This window comes from Aspergillus bombycis (assembly GCF_001792695.1).
Source record: "Aspergillus bombycis strain NRRL26010 chromosome Unknown contig00203, whole genome shotgun sequence".
Taxonomy (NCBI): domain Eukaryota; kingdom Fungi; phylum Ascomycota; class Eurotiomycetes; order Eurotiales; family Aspergillaceae; genus Aspergillus; species Aspergillus bombycis.
Genome location: NW_019170205.1, coordinates 4,830 through 29,202, shown reverse-complemented (window position 1 = coordinate 29,202; position 24,373 = coordinate 4,830). Strand labels below are relative to the sequence as shown.

Genomic DNA, 24,373 nt, shown 5'->3' with positions numbered 1-24,373 from the left:
CTGGCGCCAAATTTAATAATAGCTCCCCTGAAGACACACAATACGTACTATGAGTAAAGTTTTCTGGTTCCGAGCTGGTACCAAGAGTCGTGGCAGATCTAAATGGATCCACCCTGAGAGAAAAAAATTTCTGGGCGATCCCGAGTCGGGAAGTAAAAGGTAAATGATGATGCCGATAAAGTTAACCTGCAGCATCCGAACTCTGTCTCTGTAGGCTTGGCTAGAAAAAAAAAAGAATAATATGATTATGAAGGTGACAAATTCAATCTTTAGTGGAAGGTCACATTGTTGGACTGCGATACCTACTCTGTACAATAATATCCCATGCATGTCTTCTGCTATGCATGTATGTCACTGGAATCATTCCGAACCTATCGGCCGTCCGAGAAGTCGGCATCGTGGTCCGTCAGTGACTCGGTGTGCCGATTCGGTCAACTCGACGTCACATACGGAATAGCTTCGCCCTAACCAAGGAGAAAATTTTCTGCTGGTGCGTTCAAGTGGTGGGTCGTCGCATCAAAGCACCTTGGCGTCTGACCCACTGTCCGATTCCCATCCAACCATTGTTGAGAAGTACAGACTTCAGTCGAGCCGATGTTGAATGGTGCATCTTTAGTCTCAACAAACAACGGCTGAGGTTACAACCTATTCTCCTGTGTGGGTCGTGGTTCCACTCGGAGGCTTGCCGAGAAAAATCTCTCAGACTCGACCAATTCGGCCTCCGGTGAAACCACGGCGTTACCCTACCCAGGACACATCGGCATGCCGTACGGAAACAGGCCTTAATGGATTGAGTCTAGTCGGGAAAAAGTCTGCATGCAGATCAACAGAAGTGGTTAACCTCTTTAGTCATTCGGGCATCTAGGCGGCCCTATTCGTGGTCAACTCCCGGTGGTATGACAATCATGGAAGTCATCATGCAATCTAAATCATGTGCTGGTATAACTCTTTTGCCTTCATGTCTCTTGATAGTATTTGCTTGTCTGTTGCTTCTTTTTACCTCCTTGTCTATATTGACGATCGTATAATCAGTAGATCACAAACCGGGACGTGCATTCTTGCTCGGCGGCAATACCATGGAAACCAACCGATGTTCCTGGACGAGTTACGGCACCGCAAATTTTACTATTGGCGGGTTTCTCGGGATGGCAAATGTGTTTCGCAGGTGTCTCGGCCTGCGTCATAAGATACATTGCATGCTACTTTCCGTGGTAGAGTATCACACAGATTTTTCGTAGCCAGGTTGTAGTAGTTGCACAGTACTCCCGGGATACGACATCCATGATGCTACCCAGATGATATCAGACAGCACTATAGCACCATGATAGGCACAATTGAAACTGCTGAGAAACAAACAGCCTTGTATTCTGGCCATCAATAATGCATTGTGCTATAGACGGAAGAAATAGTAAGCAATAGTCTGTATGTTTGTGCTACCAGAACATCACGGATTAAGCTACACGCCAACTCTTGGGCTGCAGACTTCCCCAGCTTCTCTACTCCATGTCAAGAAAGACATCGCGTGTTTCTCCAGACCCCAGCACTCCAGTATCCAGAGTCAAAAACCCCCAAATCTCCGGTTTCTGCAACACGTGGTACTCCAGGATCGGTCCTTGGGAAAAGTCATGGCGACGAAGTACAAAGACATTCACCGGAGGTGAGACTATAACCCTATACAGTAACCTGCCACCAGCTCCACACCAGCTGCATTTTGAGGCCTATCGCTGGCATTTGATTGGTGAGTTGGTGGATTTACCTATCAATAGCTGTATCAAAGTAGCTTAGCTTTTTCTATATTAGTGGCTTGCCCCAAGGACAAGACATTCGGCCTTGTTTAGAAAAGTCGTACGACTTTCTCCCACAGTTCTAGCATGCCAATGCCAATGCCAATACTTGGGGTTCCTAAGGCATTAGGCTAATGCGATACTGCCTATAACTGCCGTCCATGGCATGGTGATCATATTCACTTCCGATTAATACTTGGGTTCTAGGCTCTTACTCGCCACTAGTGGTGACACCAAGGTGGTAGATTCGTGACTTGTGGAATATACTCGCGTTCGAGTTAACACGGGTGATGACCTGGTTATTGATTCTGATATCACCAATTTACACTTGCGTTAAGGTTCCAGAGCAATGAACGGAGCTTTGACAAAGGTCATTGTAACCGGCGATAACCAAAATTGCGGCTGCCAGGACTTTCAGACACAGGGCCTAGAGAGTCCAGCCTATTCCATGGTGGACCCAGGCGCCTCAGACGTTCTGTGTATAATAGACAACGTGATCAGATCCCCATCACCTTAGGCCACCCCAGGCTTTCATCACTATGTTTGGCCAATGTGAACTATCTAATTAGTATTGCCTAAACCCTTCCACTAAATTAATCCAGATATTTTGTGAGGTGTTCCGAGCAGCGTTCAGACAAAACATCTGCCTCGACGGTATCCTCACATCCTTATTTCTGGAATGCGGTAGCAAAGATCATGTTCTTGTCAGGTTATAGAGCTACCGATTGGCAGTTAAAGCTATCAAGGTTGGCATAACGGATCGCCGTGGTGTTGAAACGATACATAGAATATGCTAGTCACTGTGGGACAATTAATGCATGGTGGGCAACCAGATCGCATCTTGACATGCCCTGTAACCCTGCGAGCGGCATATATGGTTGTTGCTGTTGAGCACTCTGCACCTTGGCACCTCACATCGCAATACTGAGAGGGAAGGATTAGTCTGATGCAGAATGGAGAGGCCGTACTGCTGCTCACGGGATGCATAATGTGGAATCTAGAAAGCTATATACCGCGTTACTTCTTGTAGACTGAGAAACTATCCGGCAGCCAACCTAACACCTAGTGACCTAATAATGAACACTAACAATAGTAACCGCCTCTCATGAAATAGATTGTGTTTCTGACGTCGATTAAACTTCTACTACTGTAATAAAACGATGCCTTTTTTTTTGCAGCATCTTCATCCAAGATCATTCAGCGCCCAATCTCGTTCAAACAACGGATTAACCCAATAAACACTGAAATTCATGTCATCATGCTGCCCTCCCTGCAGTATCAACCACACGATATACTGCGAGTCTCTGCAGCAACGGATTTAAGCACGGCAGATACCTTCGCTTAAGTGCTCTTCTTCGCCTTTTCGCGCTCGGCCTTGCGCAAAGCTCGCTTCCGAATGGACTCGTGCATTCCCCGGTTCTGAGAAGTAACGAACTTCCCCATGGTTCCGGCGATACAGGTCAAGAAGTAGGCCATCAATCCATGGCTCCAGTAGGGCGATGAGCTGTAAGCATAGAATGGAGATCCGCCATTGCGGCCAATCTTGGACAACACCGACTTGACGAACGACCGGGGATCGGGGATCGTAGCACTGGCCCGGCGAATCTTTGACATAGCAGAAGTGATGAGATATGCCTGTACGAGCTCAACGGTGATACCGTGCTGCTCCAGTTCCGAGCCGAGAGCCGTCGACCACTGCTGCAGGAAGGCCTTGCTACCAGAGTAAGTGGCAAGAAGAGGAGTTGGGAGAAGGCCACCAAACGATCCCATTGTCAGGATCAACCCACGCTTGCGCTGCATCATGCCTGGCACAATCAACTGAGTAGCACGCAGGGTTCCCATGCAATTGATAGTTATGATGTCCGTCATCTCCTCCTGAGAAGTCAATGCAAACGGAGTGGGGATGTCATGGCTCTTTCCAACATTGTTTACTAGAATGGCTACGTCTAGCTCATCCACTAGGGTCTTCAGCTTCTCATAGTCGCTATCTTCGTTGCGAGCAAAGTCCATAGCCAGGGTTTTGGTCTGAACGGAGGCGTACTTGGAGGTGATCTCCTCGGACAATGCAGTCAGCTTCGAGGCAGTACGGGAGACGAGGACGATGTTGAAACCAGCACGAGCAAGTTGAAGTGAGAATTCCTTGCCCAATCCATCGGAGGCACCTGTGACAACGGCCCAGCTACCCTTGGGGCCGAAAGAGCGAAGCTGGCACATCGAAAGTCAGTGTTTTTGAGGTCTATCTATCCAGATTTTAACCGCGACTCACCGATTTTCCAGGAAGAACAAACAGGCTGGCAAGGACTCTAACAAAGGTCAATGCCCTAGAGGCGACAAACAAGCTTCCTGCTGCAAGAAGGAAATATGCGCTGACGGTCTGCCATCCGGGAGCAAGGTTAAGCTCCAGGTTAGACAGGCAAGTCGTATGCTTCGACAGGAAATCCATGATTGGCGCCTTTTCCCCTTGAATGAGACGAATTGAGGTCCAACAATGGAAGAAAGACCTGGGTCGGTTTTTGAGGGAGAATTCACGGCCGACGCGGAGATCGGAGGAAAGTTAACAGAATGAGAGTTGTTGTGCCAAGAAAAGAACCTCGGCCCCCAACCATTGCTTGTGCTCCTTCCCTAAGGTACTGACTGCTAATAGCTCTCAGCTACTAGTACCTATATCACACATCACTCTAACTAAAAGCAAGGCTCCGTCAATCCCTTGATACCCCCCGCCACAGCACACCACCCAATAAGCAATGGCTGCTATTCTCTCCTACTTACCTCCTTTCGAGGGCTTTCTGCCCAAGTGGCTTTTCCTGGTACGTCTCCTATTCACAATTCCTCTAATCGCTTCATCCACACCTAAGCATCACGCTAAGTTTGAACTCTTTCTAGGTCTCGGTAGTCTCTTCGGCAAACAGCATTCAGGCGTACCGATCGGATTCCTACGCCGCGGAGCTTTACAATGGACGATCCGCTGATGGTCGTCCACTCACCAACCCCTTATCCTCTCGCACTTTTGGCACCTGGACTTTCCTCTCCGCTGTGATCCGAATGTACGCAGCTTACAACATCACGACCCCTGTGGCATATGACCTCGCTATCTGGACTTTTGGAATCGCCTTGGTGCACTTTGTTGGCGAGTGGCTGGGTTTCGGTAGTGCCCAACTTAAGGGACGTTTCGTGAGCCCTCTTATCGTTGCGTCGTCGACTCTGGCTTGGATGGTGACACAGAGGGAACACTATCTTTTTGCTTAATTCTTTACATGCAAGACATTAACCTATTCCTCGGTGTATCTCTGCCGTCTCTCTTTCTCTCTACTCGAGATCCTGGTCGATCGCATGAAGCTTATATGCAAAGCAGACCTGGTGTTACAAGGCGGAAATAAAAAAAAATATAAATACTAGATACCCATGACTAACAAAAGTTGTTTCTGTACACCGTGACTCATTCAGGATATGGGATCATTCTACCCTACTCTGTTCGTGATATCCTACCCGTCCAACTTCTTCCTATACAGCTCTCCTCCACAGTTCCTTAATCTTGCCGCCGCTTGCTCGGGGGTGATGTCTCGCTGAGGCTCGCCCATCATTTCATAACTAGAAATCAATCAGCCACTTGATGAGAGAGAGTACGTAGGATCTATAACTTACCCAACCAAAAACTTCCGCACAGTTGCGCTGCGCAACAAAGGAGGGTAGAAGTGCAAGTGCAGATACGAAGACTCAATCTCCTCTTCAGTCCCATCGAGTGGTGCCTGATGGATACCCATGCTGTATGGGAAGTGCGTCTCGAACAAATTATCGTAACGTCTGGTGACCTCTGCGATGGCCTCGGCCAACTGTGCCTTCTCGTTGGCATTTAGGTCAACGAGCGCACGCTTGTGTTGTTTGCTAACAATCATTGTCTCGAATGGCCAAACTCCCCACCAGGGGCAGACAACCAGGAATGCTCCGTTCTCGAACACCACACGCTCCTTCTTCTGGCTTTCGAGAGCCGCATAATCTTCTAACATGTGCTTGCCTCCGTGCTCCTTGCGGTATTTCTTAAGTTGTTCCAGCTCCATCGCTGGCTCTTCGGGTAGCGAGCTGGTGGTCCAGACTTGTCCATGGGGGTGAGGGTTCGAGCACCCCATAGCCGCGCCCTTGTTCTCGAAAATTTGCATATACCGATATTGTTCCTTGGGCTTGGCCAGATCAGCGGTGGGGGAGTTGGGAGGTAGAGTGGTCGCCGGGGCAAGAGCAGCCAACGGTGACTTAGGTGACAGATGTGCACTGTAGATCTCAGTCCAAGCGTCGATGACGGGAGCAATCTCGGCTGGAGACAGATCTGCCAAGGTGAGGTTGTGGGCCGCTGAGAAGGTGAGCACGTAGCATTTGCCAGTGACAGGCTCTGCCTTCAGGAAGAAAGATTCCAGATCTAAAATAGATCGTGTACACGTTAGCGCTGTGACAAGGACCTACACTTTCTGCTCGAGCTTATATGAGAACGCACCGTCTGCATTATCCGGACTATATGGCGCTTGCTCCTCCTTGACAGCGCTGTAATCGTTGACGAAAACGAAAGTCTTTTCGTACTTGGGGTTCGCATCTCCTTGCGCACGCTTGTTGCCTGGGCACAGATAGCAAGCAGGGTCATAGGTGGGCAGAGTTGTCTTGGAAGGACTTTCTTGTGCTCCTCTGTTTACAGCGGAAGTTTAGCTCTCTAGAACTTCAGGTTTGTTCATTCCTCGTTTGGTCAAGCGCAGCCATTACACTCAGAAATCAAGGGAAAATTTCTCTCAAGACTTACTGCCAAGGACGCTTAGTTCTGTGGGGGGACACTAAGATGGAAGAACCGCGGAGTGGGTTATACCTCCGGTGGGAGATATCATCAAGGACGTTTTCGACCATGGTTGATTGCGAATAGCACGCGTATGCTGTGCGACGGAGGAGAGACAAACTACAAGAAGAAAAAAAAATAAAAGAGGGGAAGGAGACAGGAGAGAAGGTCAGAGAAGATGAAGCGACGGCGGCGGGGCACATGGCCTCTTTCGCGGGGTCTCCGGAAAATTAACAGAGACCCTTTCGGTACCGAACACACCGAGACCACCACGGGGGAATGAATATAAAACTTCGGCATGACGTCTGTTCGGGTAAATAACAGTCACGTTCCTGAGAATGGCCTCAGCCTTATTTACAGCACAGTTTGCAGCGCTATCTGTAACGCATTGAATTGACTACATTTTTTTCCACTACCGTCGATTTGCCTCACAGGGGCAGATCGTTCAATGCGCGTGGCTGTCTTCCATCTATGCAGGAACAACGTCAAACTACGGGATATTTGCTTTAGTACACCCATCAATTATCCGCATTGGATCAGATTGGTGGCGGAACGACGCCGAGTGGGTAGGGTGCTCTTTCCTAGCGCACTTTTCCCGTCCGTTTTCCGTAGCAAACGGTGTTGATATTAGCCGTTTTGTCTTGGCTAGCCGAGCTTCACACCGGCTGCCCGAGTGTCCTGTGTGAAATGAACCGGGCCGACTAAGGATTGATAGGATTTTAGTAATAAAGTCCCAGCATCGCATCTAGGCTGACGTCAGGACCCGATTGGCTGGTCCCACGAAACGAGGGGCAACTGGTGGACTCTTATCGACATGGCTTATCAGCAATATCTGGGGAAGCTTCCAAGGGTACTCACTTCTACCTCACATTGACCGTTTACATTAGCGCTTCAAGGTTATTCATCTAATTATATCATTCATGATTGGTTGTCCTACCTCTCTAATAGAACAGATACCAGCAAATGCATAGCAGCCCACATTTCATTGCAAAGCATGGCCACTCATCGGTCCTGGCTCCACCTCTATTCCCTTCCAAATGAGGTATGAGATTGGGCTGGCATCAATTTACCTCTGAGCTAAACCTTATAAAATGACGTTCAGGTGTTCGTTCAGATCTTATCCCCATTGCCAACTCCCTCCCTTCTCCCCTTGACGACGGTTTCCCGCCGGTTCTATGCTTTAATATTGCGGATCCTGCACTACCGAATTCTTGTATCTGTATCACTGAACGAATACAACCTTATGCTCGACTGTTTAAATCCGAGCTCGTATTCTACCGAACCCCACGTCTTTTGCAAATACCTCGGTACGGATGGTTTGACTAACCAGTACGAAGGAGAGGGCTCATTATACGAGAATGTTGATACACCACAGCAGCTAGGAAGACTCGGTTCCCTTTATTCTAGATTTCGGCCTTGTGTGGTAGGAATGGGGAGAATGGGCGGAGGAAGGCGGTTTCCATCAGCGGGTAGGGTATCTGCAGGGAAACGGGTTGTGTAGGTCAATGCTGATTGTGTCGACAGTCAACCAGGAGCAAGCGGACGGTTCAGTCGTGACACTTCCTATTCATCTGGAAGCGTTTGAAAATTTCATCCAATTATGTGTAGCCGTGAATGTAGTGGAAGTGATGTGGGGGAGTAATTTTCCTCTGGGTGCAGTGACTGTTGAAAACGGTGTTATCAGGTTGTTCAGAGACTGGCTAAGGAACCATGCGAAGCATTCCGGTCAATCTTTTGGGTCCTCTCCAGGGTCGGAAGAATCCGATAATACTGCCTATTCGTCGACCAGTGAGGTTCCCTATCAGATGGTTTGGGTGGGTCAAAACAAGAACGTTGGTCTTAAGGTGCGGGTTAAGGAGAAGAATCCAATGGACGAATCTGGGAACTGGGCTTGGGGTGGACCAGTTCTTTCTTATCGTGAGGAGGAGCAATCTGCTAGCTATGAATTGACTATAGAAGGTACGTCCATCTGTGCATCAAGACCTCCAATGTATCCTTCATTTTAATCCTTTCTAATTCTAGAATTACATGTCCGAACTACTCGTCTCTTTATGACACTGGAGAAGTCATTGAAGCACAGTTTCCCCAAAGTTGTGAACTTCACACGGAGCCGCGGATAGATTGTACACCATTCTAGGCCGTTTATCACATTGTTGTACTAACGTTCTATGGACTATATATATCACATTACAGCTTCAATGCTTTACAGTATACAATTATCCGTCTTTTGAGTAAGTCTTGTTTAAAGGTTTTCTTTATCATATCTCTTAAACTTCTGGCCTACCTTGATGTTTTCTACCCCGCGTGTGTACTACTCAACCAATGTATGTGCATACACGTTTGGACAATATTGCAGCCCCTCTCGCAAGTACCTCGAACAACTCACCAAGTTTTCTGAGCTATTGACCCAATACCTTTGCCAATTCTCAAGAACGATCTATGCAGTGCACATTCTCTCCTAAGCATTAATACACCTAAGTGCATACTAAGGTGATCACTAAATAAACAGTTGCCTGACAACCAGTTGCGATGACGCTCAGGAATGATAGCTTCCGAGAGAATAAATCAAAACACCTATGCGACAAGAAATTAACAACGCCGAGGCAATGACACGCAGTCACCCGAAGCAATACATCAAATGCTACGTTAAACATGCAATATCGGCACTGTTGCCTGGTGGTAGTAGTTCGGCATCTTCTTCCGGAGGCGCTGATGTGGTCTCGCTTATTTTCTCCACTGCGTGGATCCGCTTTGTCGGCACGGAATGCCGACTTTTGCCGACTCGTCCATTCATCGTTGTCGACCTACTCTCCGCAGTGGTTTTGTAAGTGATAAAACGTGGGGGTGGTCAGGGTAGGGCTCAAGATATGCGAAAATCGATACTACGCGTCTCAATGCATAGTATTATGTATTTGAAGTATATACTTCATAGGTCGATATATGCTGTCGTTTGTCACATATCCAGACGGTGCTCCACTTGGCCAAGCAAGCTTGTCGCCAGTAGTGCCAGGAACCGTCGCGGCGAAGTCTTGTTTGGCTGTGGCGGTTCTTGTTATTTGTTGGTTCTACCCTCGAAGTTTGAAGGGTTGAAGACATGTTTGAACGGGTATATATGCCATCCTATTCAAGGTTTTAGGGATCTGCATATGTAACACTCGAAAGGATATCTAATGAAAAGTGGATATCTAGTGGCGTTAACCAAATGCACTGACACGTTGTTGAATTAGTACGTGGTTTTATGCAACGCAGATTTTCTTCGATCTTTCTGTACATATAACCGAGGCATCTCTCGGTTGCTATCCTAGGAGATTCAAATATTTTTTTTTTCTGATTACGTTTCAAATTTTATTTTTTTTTTTTAATTGTCTCCAGTGCCCCATGACATTGGATTCTTATGATCTACACTTCTCCATTCACTTTTTAGGAGCACACGAAGCATAACACTGCTGATAGCGCGATACTGGTTCGCAAACGTTCCTCTATAAGATAAACATCAGGTGGGTCCATCACTCTGTCGATCCCATGGCATATGCATGTCTTCAAAGGGACAAATTGAGGCTGGAGTGGGCATTAAGTATTCATAACTGATCAGGATATCTAGTACCACAACCGGCATGACTGGTTTAGCCGGGGGTGGCGAGGTGTCTCTACCCTCCAAGATACCCTACTGGCGTTTAGTCCTCGACCAAAAGGTTGTTACACCTGAAGTGGTTAATTATCGTTATACCGGATCAGGAACCGAAGATGACCCTTACGTTGTCAGTTGGATCCCCAACGACCCGCGCAACCCGATGGACTTCAGTGAGGTCCAGAAATGGTCCTATACTATCTTAGTCTCCTTTGTCACCCTCGCGGTTGCATTGGTTTCCTCTGCATACTCAGGCGGCATGGGCCAGATTGTCAAGGATTTTGGCTGTGAGCAGGAAGTTGCTATCCTCGGGATCTCCCTCTTTGTCTTGGGATTTGCCTTTGGACCGTTGATCTGGGCACCAATGAGTGAGACATTTGGTCGTCGACATATTTTCACTAGCACATTCTTTCTCCTCACTGCTTTCAATGCGGGAGCTGCTGGAGCTCAGAACATTCAAACCCTTATTATCCTACGTTTTCTCGCAGGATTTTTCGGATCATCACCTTTCGGAAATGCAGGCGGTACAATTGCAGATATGTTTCCGGCTTCAAAGCGTGGCATTGCGATCAGTCTCTTCGCTGCAGCACCGCTCTGCGGTCCTACGTTTGGCCCAGTGATTGGAGGATTTCTTGGCTCTGCCGCGGGCTGGCGCTGGGTGGAAGGCTTTCTAGCGGCGTTAGCAGGTGTTGTATGGCTGTCCATGTGCATATTGTTGCCAGAGACATATGCTCCCGTCCTGCTGCGTCGCCGAGCTGAGAAACTTTCTGAACTAAGTGGCCAGGTCTACCGCAGTAAACTGGATATCGAACGGGGTAGAGCGACGTTGACCAAAACATTGACTACGGCCCTCTCCCGCCCATGGCTTCTACTCTTTAAGGAGCCGATTGTGCTTCTGTTCTGTATCTATATGGCTATCATATATGGAACGTTGTACATGTTATTTGCGGCCTATCCGATTGTGTTCCAGGAAGTCCGTGGCTGGAGTGAGGGTATTGGAGGCTTGGCTTTCATGGGCATTCTGGTCGGGATGATCATCGCAGTCGCTTGCACCGTTCCAGACAATTTCCGTTATGCTAAGCTGTGTGAGCAAACCACGGGTCGTCTTGCACCCGAGGTCCGTCTTCCTCCAAGTATTGTTGGAGGAATCGCCCTGCCCATCGGTCTTTTCTGGTTCGCGTGGACTAACTATCCAACCATCCACTGGATGGCCCCGGTGGCTGCGGGCGTACCGTTTGGGTTTGGACTAGTCTTGGTCTTCCTCAGTGTCTTCAACTATCTGATCGATGCCTACACGATCTATTCAGCATCGGTCCTTGCAGCTAACTCGGCTCTTCGGTCTCTATTCGGCTTCGCCTTTCCGCTATTCACCACCTACATGTATCGCAACCTAGGCATTCACTGGGCCTCTTCCATTCCCGCTTTCTTGGCCGTCGCGTGTGTGCCATTCCCCATTTTGTTCTATATTTACGGGGCCCGGATTCGTAAGCGCTGTGTTTACGCTGCCGAGGCCGAGGCATTCATGCAGCGCCTCGCAGCCAAGCAGAATGAGCCCCCGCGTCAAGAGCCAACTCAAGAGAAAGTGACTGTGGCTGAGAAAGCCGAGTCTGTCTATATGAGCAGTGACAGCGATGACTCCGATAGCCTCTCCACTATTCCATCCCAGGTTGCACTTGATCGACGAGGTTCTCGGGCATCTAAGAAGTCCGGACACTCTTTGGGCCGCACTGCGACACAGTACGAGGAAAACCCCTACGACATTGACCGTGTCAATACCCGCAATTCGGCCATTAGTGGTCGCGGATGAAAGGACTAGATGGGGACAGCTGCATTCGTTAGTTCTTTCCTCGGAGGCTCCTGATGCCTCATGATTGGCCTGGTCGATCGCCTGATTATAGCAGGTGCCACACCAGCAATCGCTGACGATGTACTTCCTTGGTTAATCCATGGAAGATATTGGTTGCCAAGCTTAAGCGTCAGTGGCTTATGAAACGGCGAGTGATATACACCCAAAACAAGCGCTTGGTTACTCGACACAGACGGATAGTGCCGCTTCCGTTCCGGGGGTGAAGTCATCATGCAGGAAGTGAAACTACATCCTCCTTGTGGAACGTATGCACAGTTGCTGATTACGAGCGGTGAAGAGGAGGGGGCAGTCCCGTCGTATCCAAAGTCATACTATATCTACATACAATAGATGGAGAATAGCGGATGGGGGCATGTATGCACATACCTTGGCCTAATTCTCCACCAGCACCACACATCCATGTTCATTTTCCTAATAGAAATACCTCTAATATTAATAAATTCATATGATTCAGAGCAATACTCACTGGACCATGGCGGATTGCACTTAAAATTGAACTGGAATGATTACACAAAAGAAGGTCTGCTGACTATTCATACATATTCTGCATTTCATGTCGGTTCTTATACTCCTAAGAATCTGCTCGAAAAGAGATTCTAGCATTGTATTCGTAGAAGGAAATCATGGCTAACAAATAGGTTTCTTTTCGTATTGTTCCCTCAATGCCTCTCACTGCTAGCCCCATACCGACTTTGGACACTTCACTTCTATTCATCTTTTGCCTAATCCTTCATTACTGATCTTCCTTACTCCATCACATACTTGCGTGATGGCACCATCAGTCATTCTCTTTCTGACATTCAGTGAGCTGGGCCAGGCAACCGTCAGTTTAGCCGTGGCCCATGAATTTCTCATTCGCTCTTACGATGTCCATATCGGTTCGTTCGCTCCTTTGGAGCCCGCTGTCTCCAAGCTCAATGTCCGTGCCGCATACCTGTCATCAGTAAGAAATCGTACGACTTTCCATCCAATCACTGGTCCTCCTATGGTAGAGGCCAATACTTGGTTCGATATACGTACCGATTCATTTCACGTTCATAATGTCGGGTTCCGAGCAGCCCTGGACACATACAAGCACACCCTGCCTGCAGTGGCAACCCCGTGGGATGGCCCGCAGTATATGGCAATATATCAGGACTGCTGTACCCTCATCCGCACGCTCCAGCCAGCCATTGTTGTGCTTGATCCACTCTTCTTGCAGGCAGTTGATGCGTGTCGCATGCTAGAACAGCGTTATGTGGCCCTGTCTCCTAACACCTTCAAGGAACTGACGATACAGCCGAGGTTGGCGAGCCTGTGGAAGCATCCAATGTGAGAGATATAGTCTATCTGTACGCGGCCCCTTGCTCTTTGTCTCTTGACTGATCATTCAGCATGTGTTCCGGTTTCCCTTACCCTTTACCATGGTACCTGATTCTTCCAAACGCTTATCTTGCCCTTCGGCTGATATTGACCCTTTTGGGCAATCCAAGAGCCCGAGAGCTCGCGGAATATCGCGATGCTCATGGGTTGTCCAGTATAACCTCTGCGCACATCCCGCAACAGCTGAACAAGGACAAGACTGTAGTTCTCCTGCCGGCCAGACAAGAGACCGAAATTCCTTGCTACTTTCCCGACAGCTTCACACTGTGCGGTCCCATACTGCGCCCTTGTGCTCCGATTGCCGAAGAGGATCCAGAACTGGCTTCTTGGCTCGGACGACGACCAACAGTGCTGGTGAACCTGGGATCACATGTGACGTATACAATCGATGTTCTGAAAGAGCTCATGGTGGGATTCCGCATGCTCCTGGATAGAAGGCCGGGTGTCCAAATCCTATGGAAAATCAAGCCAAGCCCTGGTACAGTTCTCGAGGACATCACTCTGCCCGACGATCTGCGTACGGCCGTCGCAGAGGGACAAGTTCGGGTTGAGCCGTGGCTGGCAGTAGAGCCTATTTGCATTCTCACGAGTGACCATGTAGAATGCATGGTTCACCATGGGGGGTCCAATTCGTATCACGAAGCGATACGGTCAGTATATCCAGAGCTGTAAACTCCTGGATGCGGGTATTTCCAGTTTCTGACAGCATGTTTGATTTAGGGCTGGCGTGCCACAAGTCATCATCCCCGTCTGGCTCGACACCTACGATTTCGCCTTGCGCGCAGAATGGCTAGGCATTGGGATTTGGGCCAGTCGCAAGACTGCGCCAGGCGTCAATGGACCGGAATTGGGGCAGGCGCTGATTCGGGTGCTAGTAAGCGCCCAGAGCGAGCCGATGCGACACCGGGCGAAAACTATTGCAGCTAAATTGGGGCCAAAAGATGGACGAGTCATCGCCTGTGAGAAGATTATTTCCTTGCTTAGAGAGCCGTGCAACACGAAAATGTGCCGGTGAAAGAAAGAGCGCAAGCGTGTAAGGATTGACTCATTCTTGTTGTCTCTCTCGGTGGACTTGTATTTATTTGATCGACGTCAATTGGACAGCGGAATTGGTCCGTTCGTCGACGGCTGAGGATTGGTAATCTATTCAGAGTGTCTTCTTCCATTGCGCCCCCGACAACGGGCATATCGCACTTCTGCAACCAGTCAACTCCATTGCGACAGGAAAGGCTTCAAGAGTTCCAGACTCCGAATGTAAGATCAGCTCCGAGTCCCCACGCCGGCTAAGCTTTTAGGAAGGAAACGTGACGCCGAGCCCCCGAAATGCCCCGCATGACGCAGTCCCCTCGTAGATCCCCTCACTCTATAAATTACCTGCCCGCGGCCCTTCCATGAATGCTCTATAACCCTCCTCTTCAATTCAATCAGGAAGAACAGATCACACATTGACACAATGGCTTCAGAAAGAGTAGCATGGCTCGGCCTGGGCAACATCGGCCGGGTAAGTAGATACCTCCCCGTGTATATATATATATATATACAGATCAATCAATATCAATATTTCTTCAAGAGAAACTAACATCCCACAGGGTATGAGCCGCAATATCGCCCTGAAAGGTCCCCAGACCGCACCCATAATCCTCTACAACCGCACAACATCCAGGGCCACCGCTTTCGCCGAGTCAATTGGCTCCAACAAAGCCACCGTCGCAACCACCATCCCCGAGGCCGTGCAACAGGCTACAATCGCCTTCATCTGCGTCGGCGATGACCAAGCCCTCGACCAAATCATTAACACCATCGTCTCCGACTCCTCCTTGGATCTCACCTCTAAGCTCATTGTCGACTGCTCCACCGTCCACCCCAACACCTCCCGCCGCATCCACGCCACCCTCCTCGAGCGCGGCGCCACCTTTATCGCCTGCCCCGTCTTCGGCGCCCCCAACATGGCCGACGCAGGCCAGATGATCGTCGTCCCCGCTGGAAAGCAAGAAGCAATCGACAGACTTCAGCCGTTCTTCGAGGGCGTCACGGCAAAGGCCACCCTTCCCTTGCCCGGCGACGATGTCGGCCGTGCCTCCCAGCTCAAGATCCTAGGCAACACTTTCATCCTCAACACCGTGGAGACCGTCGCTGAGGGTCTCGTGCTGGCGGAGAAATCCGGTCTCGGTGCCGACATGTACCAGAAATGGATCCACACGTGGCTAGGTGGACCGTTCGCCAAGTACGCGGATCGGATGGTCGAAGGCGATTACCACAAGCGTGATGAGCCGTTGTTTGCGGTCGACTTGGCTAGAAAGGATCTGGGTCATGCGACTAGCATTGCGCAGGAAGCGGGTGTGAGATTGAGGAGTGTGGAGGTTACTGATGCGTATTTGCAGGAGGTGAAGAAGGAGAAGGGCGTGAAGGGTGATGTTGCAGGTGTTTATGGGGCGATTCGAAAGGAGTCTGGCTTGGAGTATGATAATTAATAGATTGTATGTTTATAGAAATAATTGATTTATGATCCTCAGTTTATTAGAAAATCAGGTTTAGGATCTAAGGTATACTGTATAATACCTTGTAGATACTCTAGAGAAGAGTCATAGTAGTAAAGATGGACAGATTCCGGATCCATTAATCATACAATAGCTAACAGTGCAGCAATAACTCCATACTTAAAACTAAGGGAAAGAAGGCATATACATACAGAGGCCATACTGGCCAGGTTTAGCCCACCAAACCCATAAGACAAACAACAGACCTCTGCAGAGTCATACAATGACTACTATCCAATTAGTGAAAGCAACAGCTGTACTCAATCTTTCCGCACAAGCTCTATATTCACCTATTTACAGTAGTCTATTACATCTCAACCAGCTTGCGGCCTCGCCAAGGCATGTAGTGGCCTATGCTTGGGGTTCTGTTCTGCGGTCATTGTGTAAGAAGCCTGACGAGAAAGATGCGAACCTGCGAATACTTTGCAATATTTGAATTGAGATCTGATTAGACAACGGAATGGCGGACTTCGGCCGTATCCACTTCCTCTGGGTCCCATGCTAGAACCCTCGTTTTTATCTGCTCAAGCTTTTGGCTCACAACTTGTTCTACATACTGACGCTTTTCGTCCCTCAACAATTCAATCCTTTTCTTCCATTGATTTTCCTCGGCTAATGTGCAAGGACCAAAGCATCAATGGTCAAGTTTCTTTCAGAAGGTCGTATCGAATGCGAAATTTTTCCTCGCTGCGTTTGTGACCCAAAAGTCGCCATTTACCCAGCTCTGTTTCATGGGACCAGAGAGTCTCTGTTCCCCTCTTAACCTGCCCTGTTGCAGAGCTGTTTCCTCACGTTCGGTAAGAACTTCAAGGAATGTGTCTAGACGAGTTTCAAATGCCTTTGTCCAAGCCTCTATCCCATCTGGCCAGTACTCGGGCTGTTCAAGAAGCAACCACCATGGAGGTGCGTGAGAAAACTCAACCGGTGCTGCGTATGTGAACTCCCAGTCAATGACACCAACGACCTGAAGGCTTTTGTTGATCAATACATTCGAGGGCCGAAGATCAGCATACTATATCTTGAAGGGTCTATGGTCATTTGTAGAATGGGTACGTCTGCCCTCTCTGGCAAGCCTGGAGAAAAGCTGTCTGGCGATAAGCTTACGCCGACAATCCTTTGTGGAGTCAACTGCATTATTTCATTGATGGGACAAATGTTCAAGATATAATCCGGCGAGGGCACTGAAATAGGAGGATGTTGTCTCAATTGTGGTGGCTGGCAATGTCGATCGTGGCAGCGTTCCTAGACGCACGAGTTCATTCATACCGATCGACAGAGGCCGGTCTCTGACTTCCCATGTGAAGTCATCAACCTGAGCAAGAGAGCCGATCCGAGGCAGTGATAGCTGTGATAGCTGAAGTAAAATGTCTGCCAGCTGTCCGTAGAGCATTTCCAGTTTGTCAATTCCGAAAGACGGATCGAGAATGGGGCGATCTTCAAGATTGAGTGTTGGCGTGTTCAATGTATTCCATCAGGATAAACGAGCTTAGATTGAGGGGACTATCCTTCTTTGTTCCCCAGTGTAGGATGAATGGTACGGAGATCGAAGTATGCTCCTGAAGATACCTGATTACTGTCACTTCTCTTCTCACCTTTTCCTCAGGGAACATGGTGGCTCCAGGTTTGGGGAATCGAATCAGTGCTGAGCCACCATCCTCAAATTTCATCCGAAAGGATACATTGAATGCCCCTGCTAGAGGTTGACATAATTCAAGTGGGACTCCCTTTCGATGCTCGATAATAAAATTGCCAATCACTCTCAGAGTATCTTCTTCGAAAAGCTCTTCCACCCAGGCATCTGAGATAGTTTCACTTTGCGCCCAAGCAACATCATCAAAGCGCATGCGTTGCTGCATCTTTATTATTAAAGGACTTGATATCCGAGAAGGTTACAGGCGAGACAAAATTCAATATAGACATAGATTGAGATACGGCGAATCCTATAATCGAGCAAGTGACTGAATGGAGAGAAAATGTAGGTTATTATGTTAGTTAGGAGCCTCTATGTCTCTATAGTCTTGCCCGCCGACATATAGCTATCACTCGTTGACAAGCAGCCCCACCCACTAGATCTGAATAAAGAAAAGCGCCAACCACCTTCCAAATTCTTTATGAAACCCCAGGGATCTGGTATAAGTGTCTCCCCTCAAATCAGATTCCCAATACTGAAATGAAGGAGTTCTACTGCGCCCTTTGTGGCTCGCCTTTTTCAACGGCCGACATGAAAATTGACCCCGAGGGCCAGGACCCAGATGCCTATGATGTGGAAGTCCTCAAAGATAGCGATCTGGACTGGTTGACACAGCTTCATGCTGTGGGTATTGACTATGCTCGTCGTCCGGGAAGGTTTTATCTTATTTTATGCCCTCCGTGTATGCTTTCGTTTTGCTTGGTCTGACGGATGGCTATAGCTACTTCTTCTCGGGCGTCTGTCATGCCATTGGTTCTGTGAGATGTTTCTTTACATTATCGTGTGTTGATCGGACTAATGATGATACTTAGAACTGGCTACGTACTTCTCCGGGAGAGGATAGTTGGTGTCTCTGGTCGTATGTTTGGGTGATCGACAGGTCTGATTATGAATAGATGATATACACCCCATTCCCGAGCCAACACTCACCGTGTATGTCTCTGACACCTTTCGTTTTCCGTGCTAACTGTTCGTAGGTACTACGATCACGGGTTTTGCCACGAACCGGTTGCTTGGCCTGTCCATCGCGTCTGTTACCAGGAGATACTCAGGAGGTGCATTACTCAAAACAGTAATACAACCTTCGACCGAGCCAGTTTATGTGACGTTCTTGAGGAGTTGGAGTGTGAGCCATACACCAGGTTAAGACTAGACTATGGCAAGCCCAGTCTGATCTTGAATGGGCCGTGGAGATGTATACGAGGCGAAGAGGTATGTTCCATATGTTGCTTCCAATCCAGCTTTGCGCGTCCTCCCTGGAACGACTCTTTCTCATGTTAGAGTACAACGGTAGGTATTAATCATGAATCCTGTCGAAATACCTCAACTAGACTCTTATCTCGATTTCATTCGGGGTGAAACGAATGACCTCTTGCCCGGTTCCTCAGAAAACCACATGAGACGGGATATATTCGACAAGGTACCGGCCGAGATCCGACTAGAGATATTTAAGCGCCTTCCCGTTGCGTCTGTACTTGCCGTTAAAGCTGCATCGCCATCGATGAATGCCACCGTTCTTCCAAGCGACCTTTTGATGAAAGTACTGCGAGCTGATATGCCTTGGCTCTGGGAGCTCCAGGATACTGACACGTTTTACTCTGGGGAGTCGGTGTCTCGACTCTCCCTGACACTCCTGGATCTTTTTCAAAAGTCTCACTATAAGGAAGGGACATGGAACTATATTCCTGGGCTTGTCAACCGAAGAAGGATCTGGGAAGTTTGCGAGCAGATCAGAGAATATTATGCAGGAGGGGAAAAATGGAGGGCACTGATAAAGAGCAATTATCGATAGGATACGAAAAGAACACTGACGGATTGTGGAAGAAAGCGCCGATCTCTTGTTCAACATCAAGACAAGAAACATAAATGGTTCTATGAAAAGACCACTGCTGAGGAAATCCGACTAGAGGAGAATTTTGGAGTCAGCGGCTTTGGCGGGAACAAGAGAAACCCAACTATTAACTTAATCCCATACGCTTAGCATTCAGGCACCCGTGAAGTGTAGTAAGAATAAGGTAGCCTGCATCAAAAGTATGCCAATGCTGCCCGAGGAGCAGTGGTATGATATTCAGCTATCCCGCACTTTGAAAAACTAAGCTAGTGCATTAAATGAATTTTAATGTCACAACGGCAGCGTTGTGAATGGCTTCATCGATGCCCGCTGAACTCACTGAGAGGTAGAGAAACAGTACACCGCTGCGCTGATCATGGGGTCAGGGAATTTTGTTTGACCATCGCCAGGAAGCCAAAGCCCAGTGCTGAAATCAATAGAAGCTCAGTAAAGTCTATCTAGATCATGTGAGCTGTATATATCAGCTGCTCTTAAGTGCTATTTGAAGCGCGCTCGGGTTCCTTAGTTGTGGCTGCTCCTATGCGCGCCAGCGCATGCGGAGGAAAATTCTGTGCCGGCATCGGGAATGCCAGGAGAAAAGTTCATAGATGTTATGAAGATGAGTTCTCTGACACCTAGATTAGGAGTCAGTCGGCTAGGTAAGTGGAGTGCTAAGATGAGCCAACAAACGAGAATAGGCGAAAGCCCACGAACACTCTGGTGTACTTTATGGGCTGTTCTCTGTTCTGGGTAAAAATTTCCCGATGAGCTGTCGAGATTGTTCGGACATTCTTCCAGTTTACCGAAAACTCGCAACATGTGCGCAATCCCGAACGCGCGTTGGCCGTACTCAGCGGTCAGTTTCAACATGTGGAGGTTTGTTTCTAATTGTAGCCCGAGGGACAAGCTCCCTAGGCCCGATAGATCGGCTGTGGCGGGTTTCCATTGTAGGTGGGTACATCTCCGGGAACCAGACTTCGAAGGGCAACTTTTCAGAGCTCACACGGAGTCCCAAGGAACGGCCAAGCGGGCTCGAAGATTCGGTTATCCACCAAAGCTTAACGGTTGGTTAAGCTTCTCGGATGGCCTTGATTTTGAGGTAGCGTCTCCTGCAGATCCAACTCATTTATTGGCTCAAGAGTTAGTAATAGCTCTGAAGATCCTCTTCATGTGTCAAATCTAGAATCTAGGATGGGCAATTTGATAGGTAGTATGATTTGACGGCGCAATGCTTGTCGGAGGAAAGCCGACGATTCCGTCAATGAAAGGATGAAGAAGAATGAAAGAAGAGAAAGAAAGGAACGATGCGGCTGGGATTGACAACGGGTAGGGCATCGACAGAGGGGAGCCTGAGGATCTCCCGCGGGAAGGAAGGTACCGGCGGCGGATCGTTGCCGCTTTAGTCGAGGTCCTCAGGCATTTCTTGGAACACGGATCTGCATACTTCATGTTGTCTTCGTCTCAATATCACATCATAGCAACCATGCCCCATCACGCCATGGGTCCTTTACATGGAAATTGTTGTGAATTTCCCGCATGATTCGAATTTAGAATCAATTCTGTGTCGCTTCTTACATAGAACACATAGCAGACAGACCCGTCTAGCCCGGTCTCCTATCTCCACCTGATGGGTCACCCCCCAACTCTATAGCGGTGACTCCTACCATGAACACCTCAAGGGGTCCCGAAAAAAAAATTCTGATCTACGGACTGATCCATCGGGTGAGTTCCCTGGGCACGGATTCCAATTCCAAATAGGGCTCATTCTCCCTCTATTATGATATTCCAGTTACACCATACTCCTCCCATGGCTGGTTTCGACCCTTCATCCTCCACTCAAGACACGTCAACATTCATCATGTGCAAGTCCCAAGTGGGTAACACTATAGAACCGCATGCCTGGGCAGCTAAGAAACTGTGGGATATCTCGAAAGGGGTGCCTGAGCACCCAGACGCCGCAATACATCATGTGGGGATCATTAGGTGTCCTAAGCATAACCTATGTAGATCATGTGTTGACAAGCCCAGCTAATTGGCATTGTCTGAGGCAGAGCTCGAATAGAGCCAATCCATGTAAGGGATTCCTGTGGAAACGCCACCCTTTTTGCTTGTTCCCTACCCGTGCTGTGCGCCTGATATTTTTAATTGTATGTACCCACCATGTATCATGGTCCAGGCGTTTCAAGCTGTACAGAGCATTGGAGTCCCGGCCGGCTAGACAGCAAGGGTCCAGCATACCAAGAATTGTCCGACTGTATGGACGCGCGTTCACTCCAAAATCAGGGTAACATCATGGTGGTCATCTCCGACGAAGTGACTCCAATATTACATTTGCTTGTATCCGCTTTAGATATTTAGAAGACCATGATGGCCCGCTTGTTAATGTCTATTCAATTCATTTCATCCCCAAGGATCTTACAATTCCCATTCCCTTCGTGATCGTCATGTCGACGCAGTCTTCCGGTGATCCTGACAGCTCGGTCGAACCCAGCCCTGAATCTAGCCTGGAGTGTCTGGGGTCCTTTGTCGAAAAGGAAAACGCTCGTGTGAGGGTTGAGTGCCGCGACATTGAGGCCGGTGAACAATCCCAAGATGAGCTTGACAATCTTGTCCACTGGGATGGCCCCGACGACCCTCGGAATCCCATGAACTGGTCCGATGCTCGGAAATGGCTCATTATTGGCCTGATATCAGTGAGCAGTTTCAATACGTATGTTTGGCTCCTTTTGAACTTCTAAAGTCCTATGGCGGGTAGTATGCTAACAACTATTAGGTCTCTGGTCTCCACCATTTTCGCTCCCGGGGTCCCGGAAGTTCTGAAGGAGTTCCACATTGACAACTCTTCTCTTGCATCTCTCATGGTCTCTATCTACGTGATGGGAGCAGCAGTGGGGCCACTCGTACTTACACCAATTACAGAAATGAGTGGAAGATTACCAGTGACACACGGAGCGAATGCCCTCTTCATGATCGCAGCAATAGTCTGCGGATCCAGCGTCAATATCTCCATGCTTATTGTTTCTCGACTAATCATGGGAATTGCCAGCTCAGTGCCGGTAACAGTTGGAGGAGGGTTTGTTGCTGACATGATTCCCATGGAAAAACGGGGAACTGCAATGACCATATGGACCGTGGGACCCTTGCTTGTACGTATAACTAACCGTTGATCTGTCCTTTATCTGATGTTGCTAACCCTGACTATAGGGTTTTGTAATCGGTCCTATCTTCGGAGGCTACATGGTGGAGAATGTGGGATGGCGATGGACTGTGTGGCTTGAGGCAATACTGGTAAGTTGATGTTCTTGTACTCGCGCTCAGATAAAGCAAAATTAACACTGTAGTAGGGAGGCGTCGTTGTTATTGCATCGCTGATATTTCTCCGTGAGACGTATGCGCCAACGATACTACGGCGCAAAGCAATGAGTCTCCAGAAGGCTACTGGGCAGCACTATCACACCAAGTTTGACTCCGAACGTACAGCTGGCCAGATGCTTTTGGCATCGCTGACGCGACCAATCAAATTCCTCTTTTTGTCGCCTATTGTCTTGATAGTATCCCTTTACAGCGCCGTCACTTACAGCTATATGTACATTCTTTTCACAACCTTCACCGATGTCTTTGAGAATGTCTACGGTTTCAGCCCAGGTCAAGCAGGCCTTGGATATCTGGGCCTTGGCATGGGCTTTTGCGTCGGACAGATCACAGTTGGCTACTACTCTGATCGACATATCAAAAAGCAGGAAAAGATCCACGGCCAGATGAAACCAGAGCATCGCCTTCCACCTCTTGTGCTTGGATGTTTTCTAGTCCCCATTGGCCTGTTCTGGTACGGCTGGTCCGCACAGTATAGGCTTCATTGGATTGTCCCCATTATTGGAACTTTCTTCATCGGTACAGGGATCTTCTATGTACACCTCGTTACTCAGGTGTATCTTGTTGATTCATATACCCTCTACGCTGCCAGTGCTGTCTCCGCTGAGCTGGCCTTGCGATGCGTTTTTGGGGCCACTATCCCTTTGGCCGGTACGCCCTTGTACGAAACACTTGGCCTAGGCTGGGGAAACACCCTCCTTGGTTTTATTGCGCTTGCCTTTGCACCGACATCATTCTTCTTACTGAAATATGGGGAAAGCATCCGGACCAACCCCAAATTCATGCCGAAGATGACATAACTCCTTTGGTTGTAACTGTGAGCTTTTCTTGCATATAATTGGCGTTCATCTTGATGTGACATGACATAGAACGTTTGATTTCGGGATTCGACCAAGGTTGTGTTTAGCGATGTTCTTGATTTTACTTTCTATCTGTTATGGGTTGCTTTTCCTACAACGATGCAACATATGGGCGTCTGAAGCGATTTGATTTATTTATATTTTCTGGCTTTCTCCCAAGAATCATCCACAGTACATGCTATCCCAACATCATTACATGGCAAGGCTGTAACAAACTGCATGAAACAGTATTGCCTTATCTATAGACTATAGGTACTCTTGGATGCCTGGTGGATCCAATAAAACATGCAGATCCCAATAGTTTCCAGGTGTCTCTGGAATGTGGGTAGGGTAACCTTCCCAATCCGACCATCACATAACCTGTAACAGAAACCGCTCACTGAAGAACTAGGACAATCTACCACTAGCTCGCCACTACTGACAATCCCTGATCATCGACTCTCCTACGATACACAATAGGAGTAAGCTTATACTTTCCGATAGGTTAAGCTCGGATGACATGCTTGGCGAGCCGGTTATGACCTGTAACATGTATGAAATCGTAAATAATTACGTCGGTGGCTGGATAGGGGGAAGGGAGCCACCATAGTAAAGGGATGTTGTATGAGTTTACTGTGGAGCAACGTGCAGAC

At 48.4% G+C, this 24,373-nt stretch overlaps 9 protein-coding genes across 9 annotated transcripts; 6 read left to right on the top strand and 3 right to left on the bottom strand.

The window, feature by feature from the left end:
* Positions 1-3,125: 3,125 nt before the first annotated feature.
* ABOM_011932 (ketoreductase) lies at positions 3,126-4,227 on the bottom strand (the record flags this gene model as incomplete). The annotated part of the gene is made up of 2 exons (XM_022539060.1): positions 3,126-3,989; positions 4,051-4,227. 2 exons carry the CDS (start codon positions 4,225-4,227, stop codon positions 3,126-3,128), a joined length of 1,041 nt encoding a protein of 346 aa, XP_022383180.1.
* Positions 4,228-4,528: 301 nt separating this feature from the next.
* ABOM_011931 (Erg28 family protein) lies at positions 4,529-5,030 on the top strand (the record flags this gene model as incomplete). Its single annotated transcript, XM_022539059.1, has 2 exons — positions 4,529-4,591; positions 4,668-5,030. The coding sequence occupies 2 exons, from the start codon at positions 4,529-4,531 to the stop codon at positions 5,028-5,030; spliced, it is 426 nt and encodes a 141-aa protein (XP_022383178.1).
* A 236-nt stretch (positions 5,031-5,266) lies between these two features.
* On the bottom strand, positions 5,267-6,713 carry ABOM_011930 (UDP-glucose:hexose-1-phosphate uridylyltransferase; the record flags this gene model as incomplete). Its single annotated transcript, XM_022539058.1, has 4 exons — positions 5,267-5,372; positions 5,427-6,192; positions 6,268-6,452; positions 6,565-6,713. Coding segments are annotated over 4 exons (1,206 nt in total), but the record flags the coding sequence as incomplete, so codon positions are not given.
* Positions 6,714-8,032: 1,319 nt separating this feature from the next.
* Positions 8,033-8,714, top strand: ABOM_011929 (F-box domain protein; the record flags this gene model as incomplete). Its single annotated transcript, XM_022539057.1, has 3 exons — positions 8,033-8,063; positions 8,119-8,553; positions 8,617-8,714. 3 exons carry the CDS (start codon positions 8,033-8,035, stop codon positions 8,712-8,714), a joined length of 564 nt encoding a protein of 187 aa, XP_022383182.1.
* A 1,494-nt stretch (positions 8,715-10,208) lies between these two features.
* On the top strand, positions 10,209-12,029 carry ABOM_011928 (MFS transporter; the record flags this gene model as incomplete). Its single annotated transcript, XM_022539056.1, has 1 exon — positions 10,209-12,029. One exon carries the CDS (start codon positions 10,209-10,211, stop codon positions 12,027-12,029), a length of 1,821 nt encoding a protein of 606 aa, XP_022383181.1.
* An 829-nt stretch (positions 12,030-12,858) lies between these two features.
* Positions 12,859-15,922, top strand: ABOM_011927 (UDP-glucoronosyl and UDP-glucosyl transferase family protein; the record flags this gene model as incomplete). Its single annotated transcript, XM_022539055.1, has 5 exons — positions 12,859-13,400; positions 13,463-14,101; positions 14,172-14,325; positions 14,603-14,689; positions 15,041-15,922. 5 exons carry the CDS (start codon positions 12,859-12,861, stop codon positions 15,920-15,922), a joined length of 2,304 nt encoding a protein of 767 aa, XP_022383186.1.
* Positions 15,923-16,640: 718 nt separating this feature from the next.
* ABOM_011926 (uncharacterized protein) lies at positions 16,641-17,844 on the bottom strand (the record flags this gene model as incomplete). Its single annotated transcript, XM_022539054.1, has 2 exons — positions 16,641-16,952; positions 17,581-17,844. The coding sequence occupies 2 exons, from the start codon at positions 17,842-17,844 to the stop codon at positions 16,641-16,643; spliced, it is 576 nt and encodes a 191-aa protein (XP_022383185.1).
* Positions 17,845-18,209: 365 nt separating this feature from the next.
* On the top strand, positions 18,210-19,659 carry ABOM_011925 (uncharacterized protein; the record flags this gene model as incomplete). The annotated part of the gene is made up of 7 exons (XM_022539053.1): positions 18,210-18,334; positions 18,400-18,436; positions 18,491-18,521; positions 18,575-18,611; positions 18,656-18,890; positions 18,973-19,395; positions 19,471-19,659. The coding sequence occupies 7 exons, from the start codon at positions 18,210-18,212 to the stop codon at positions 19,657-19,659; spliced, it is 1,077 nt and encodes a 358-aa protein (XP_022383188.1).
* Positions 19,660-21,953: 2,294 nt separating this feature from the next.
* On the top strand, positions 21,954-23,681 carry ABOM_011924 (MFS transporter; the record flags this gene model as incomplete). The annotated part of the gene is made up of 4 exons (XM_022539052.1): positions 21,954-22,219; positions 22,283-22,655; positions 22,714-22,797; positions 22,854-23,681. 4 exons carry the CDS (start codon positions 21,954-21,956, stop codon positions 23,679-23,681), a joined length of 1,551 nt encoding a protein of 516 aa, XP_022383187.1.
* Positions 23,682-24,373: the final 692 nt, after the last annotated feature.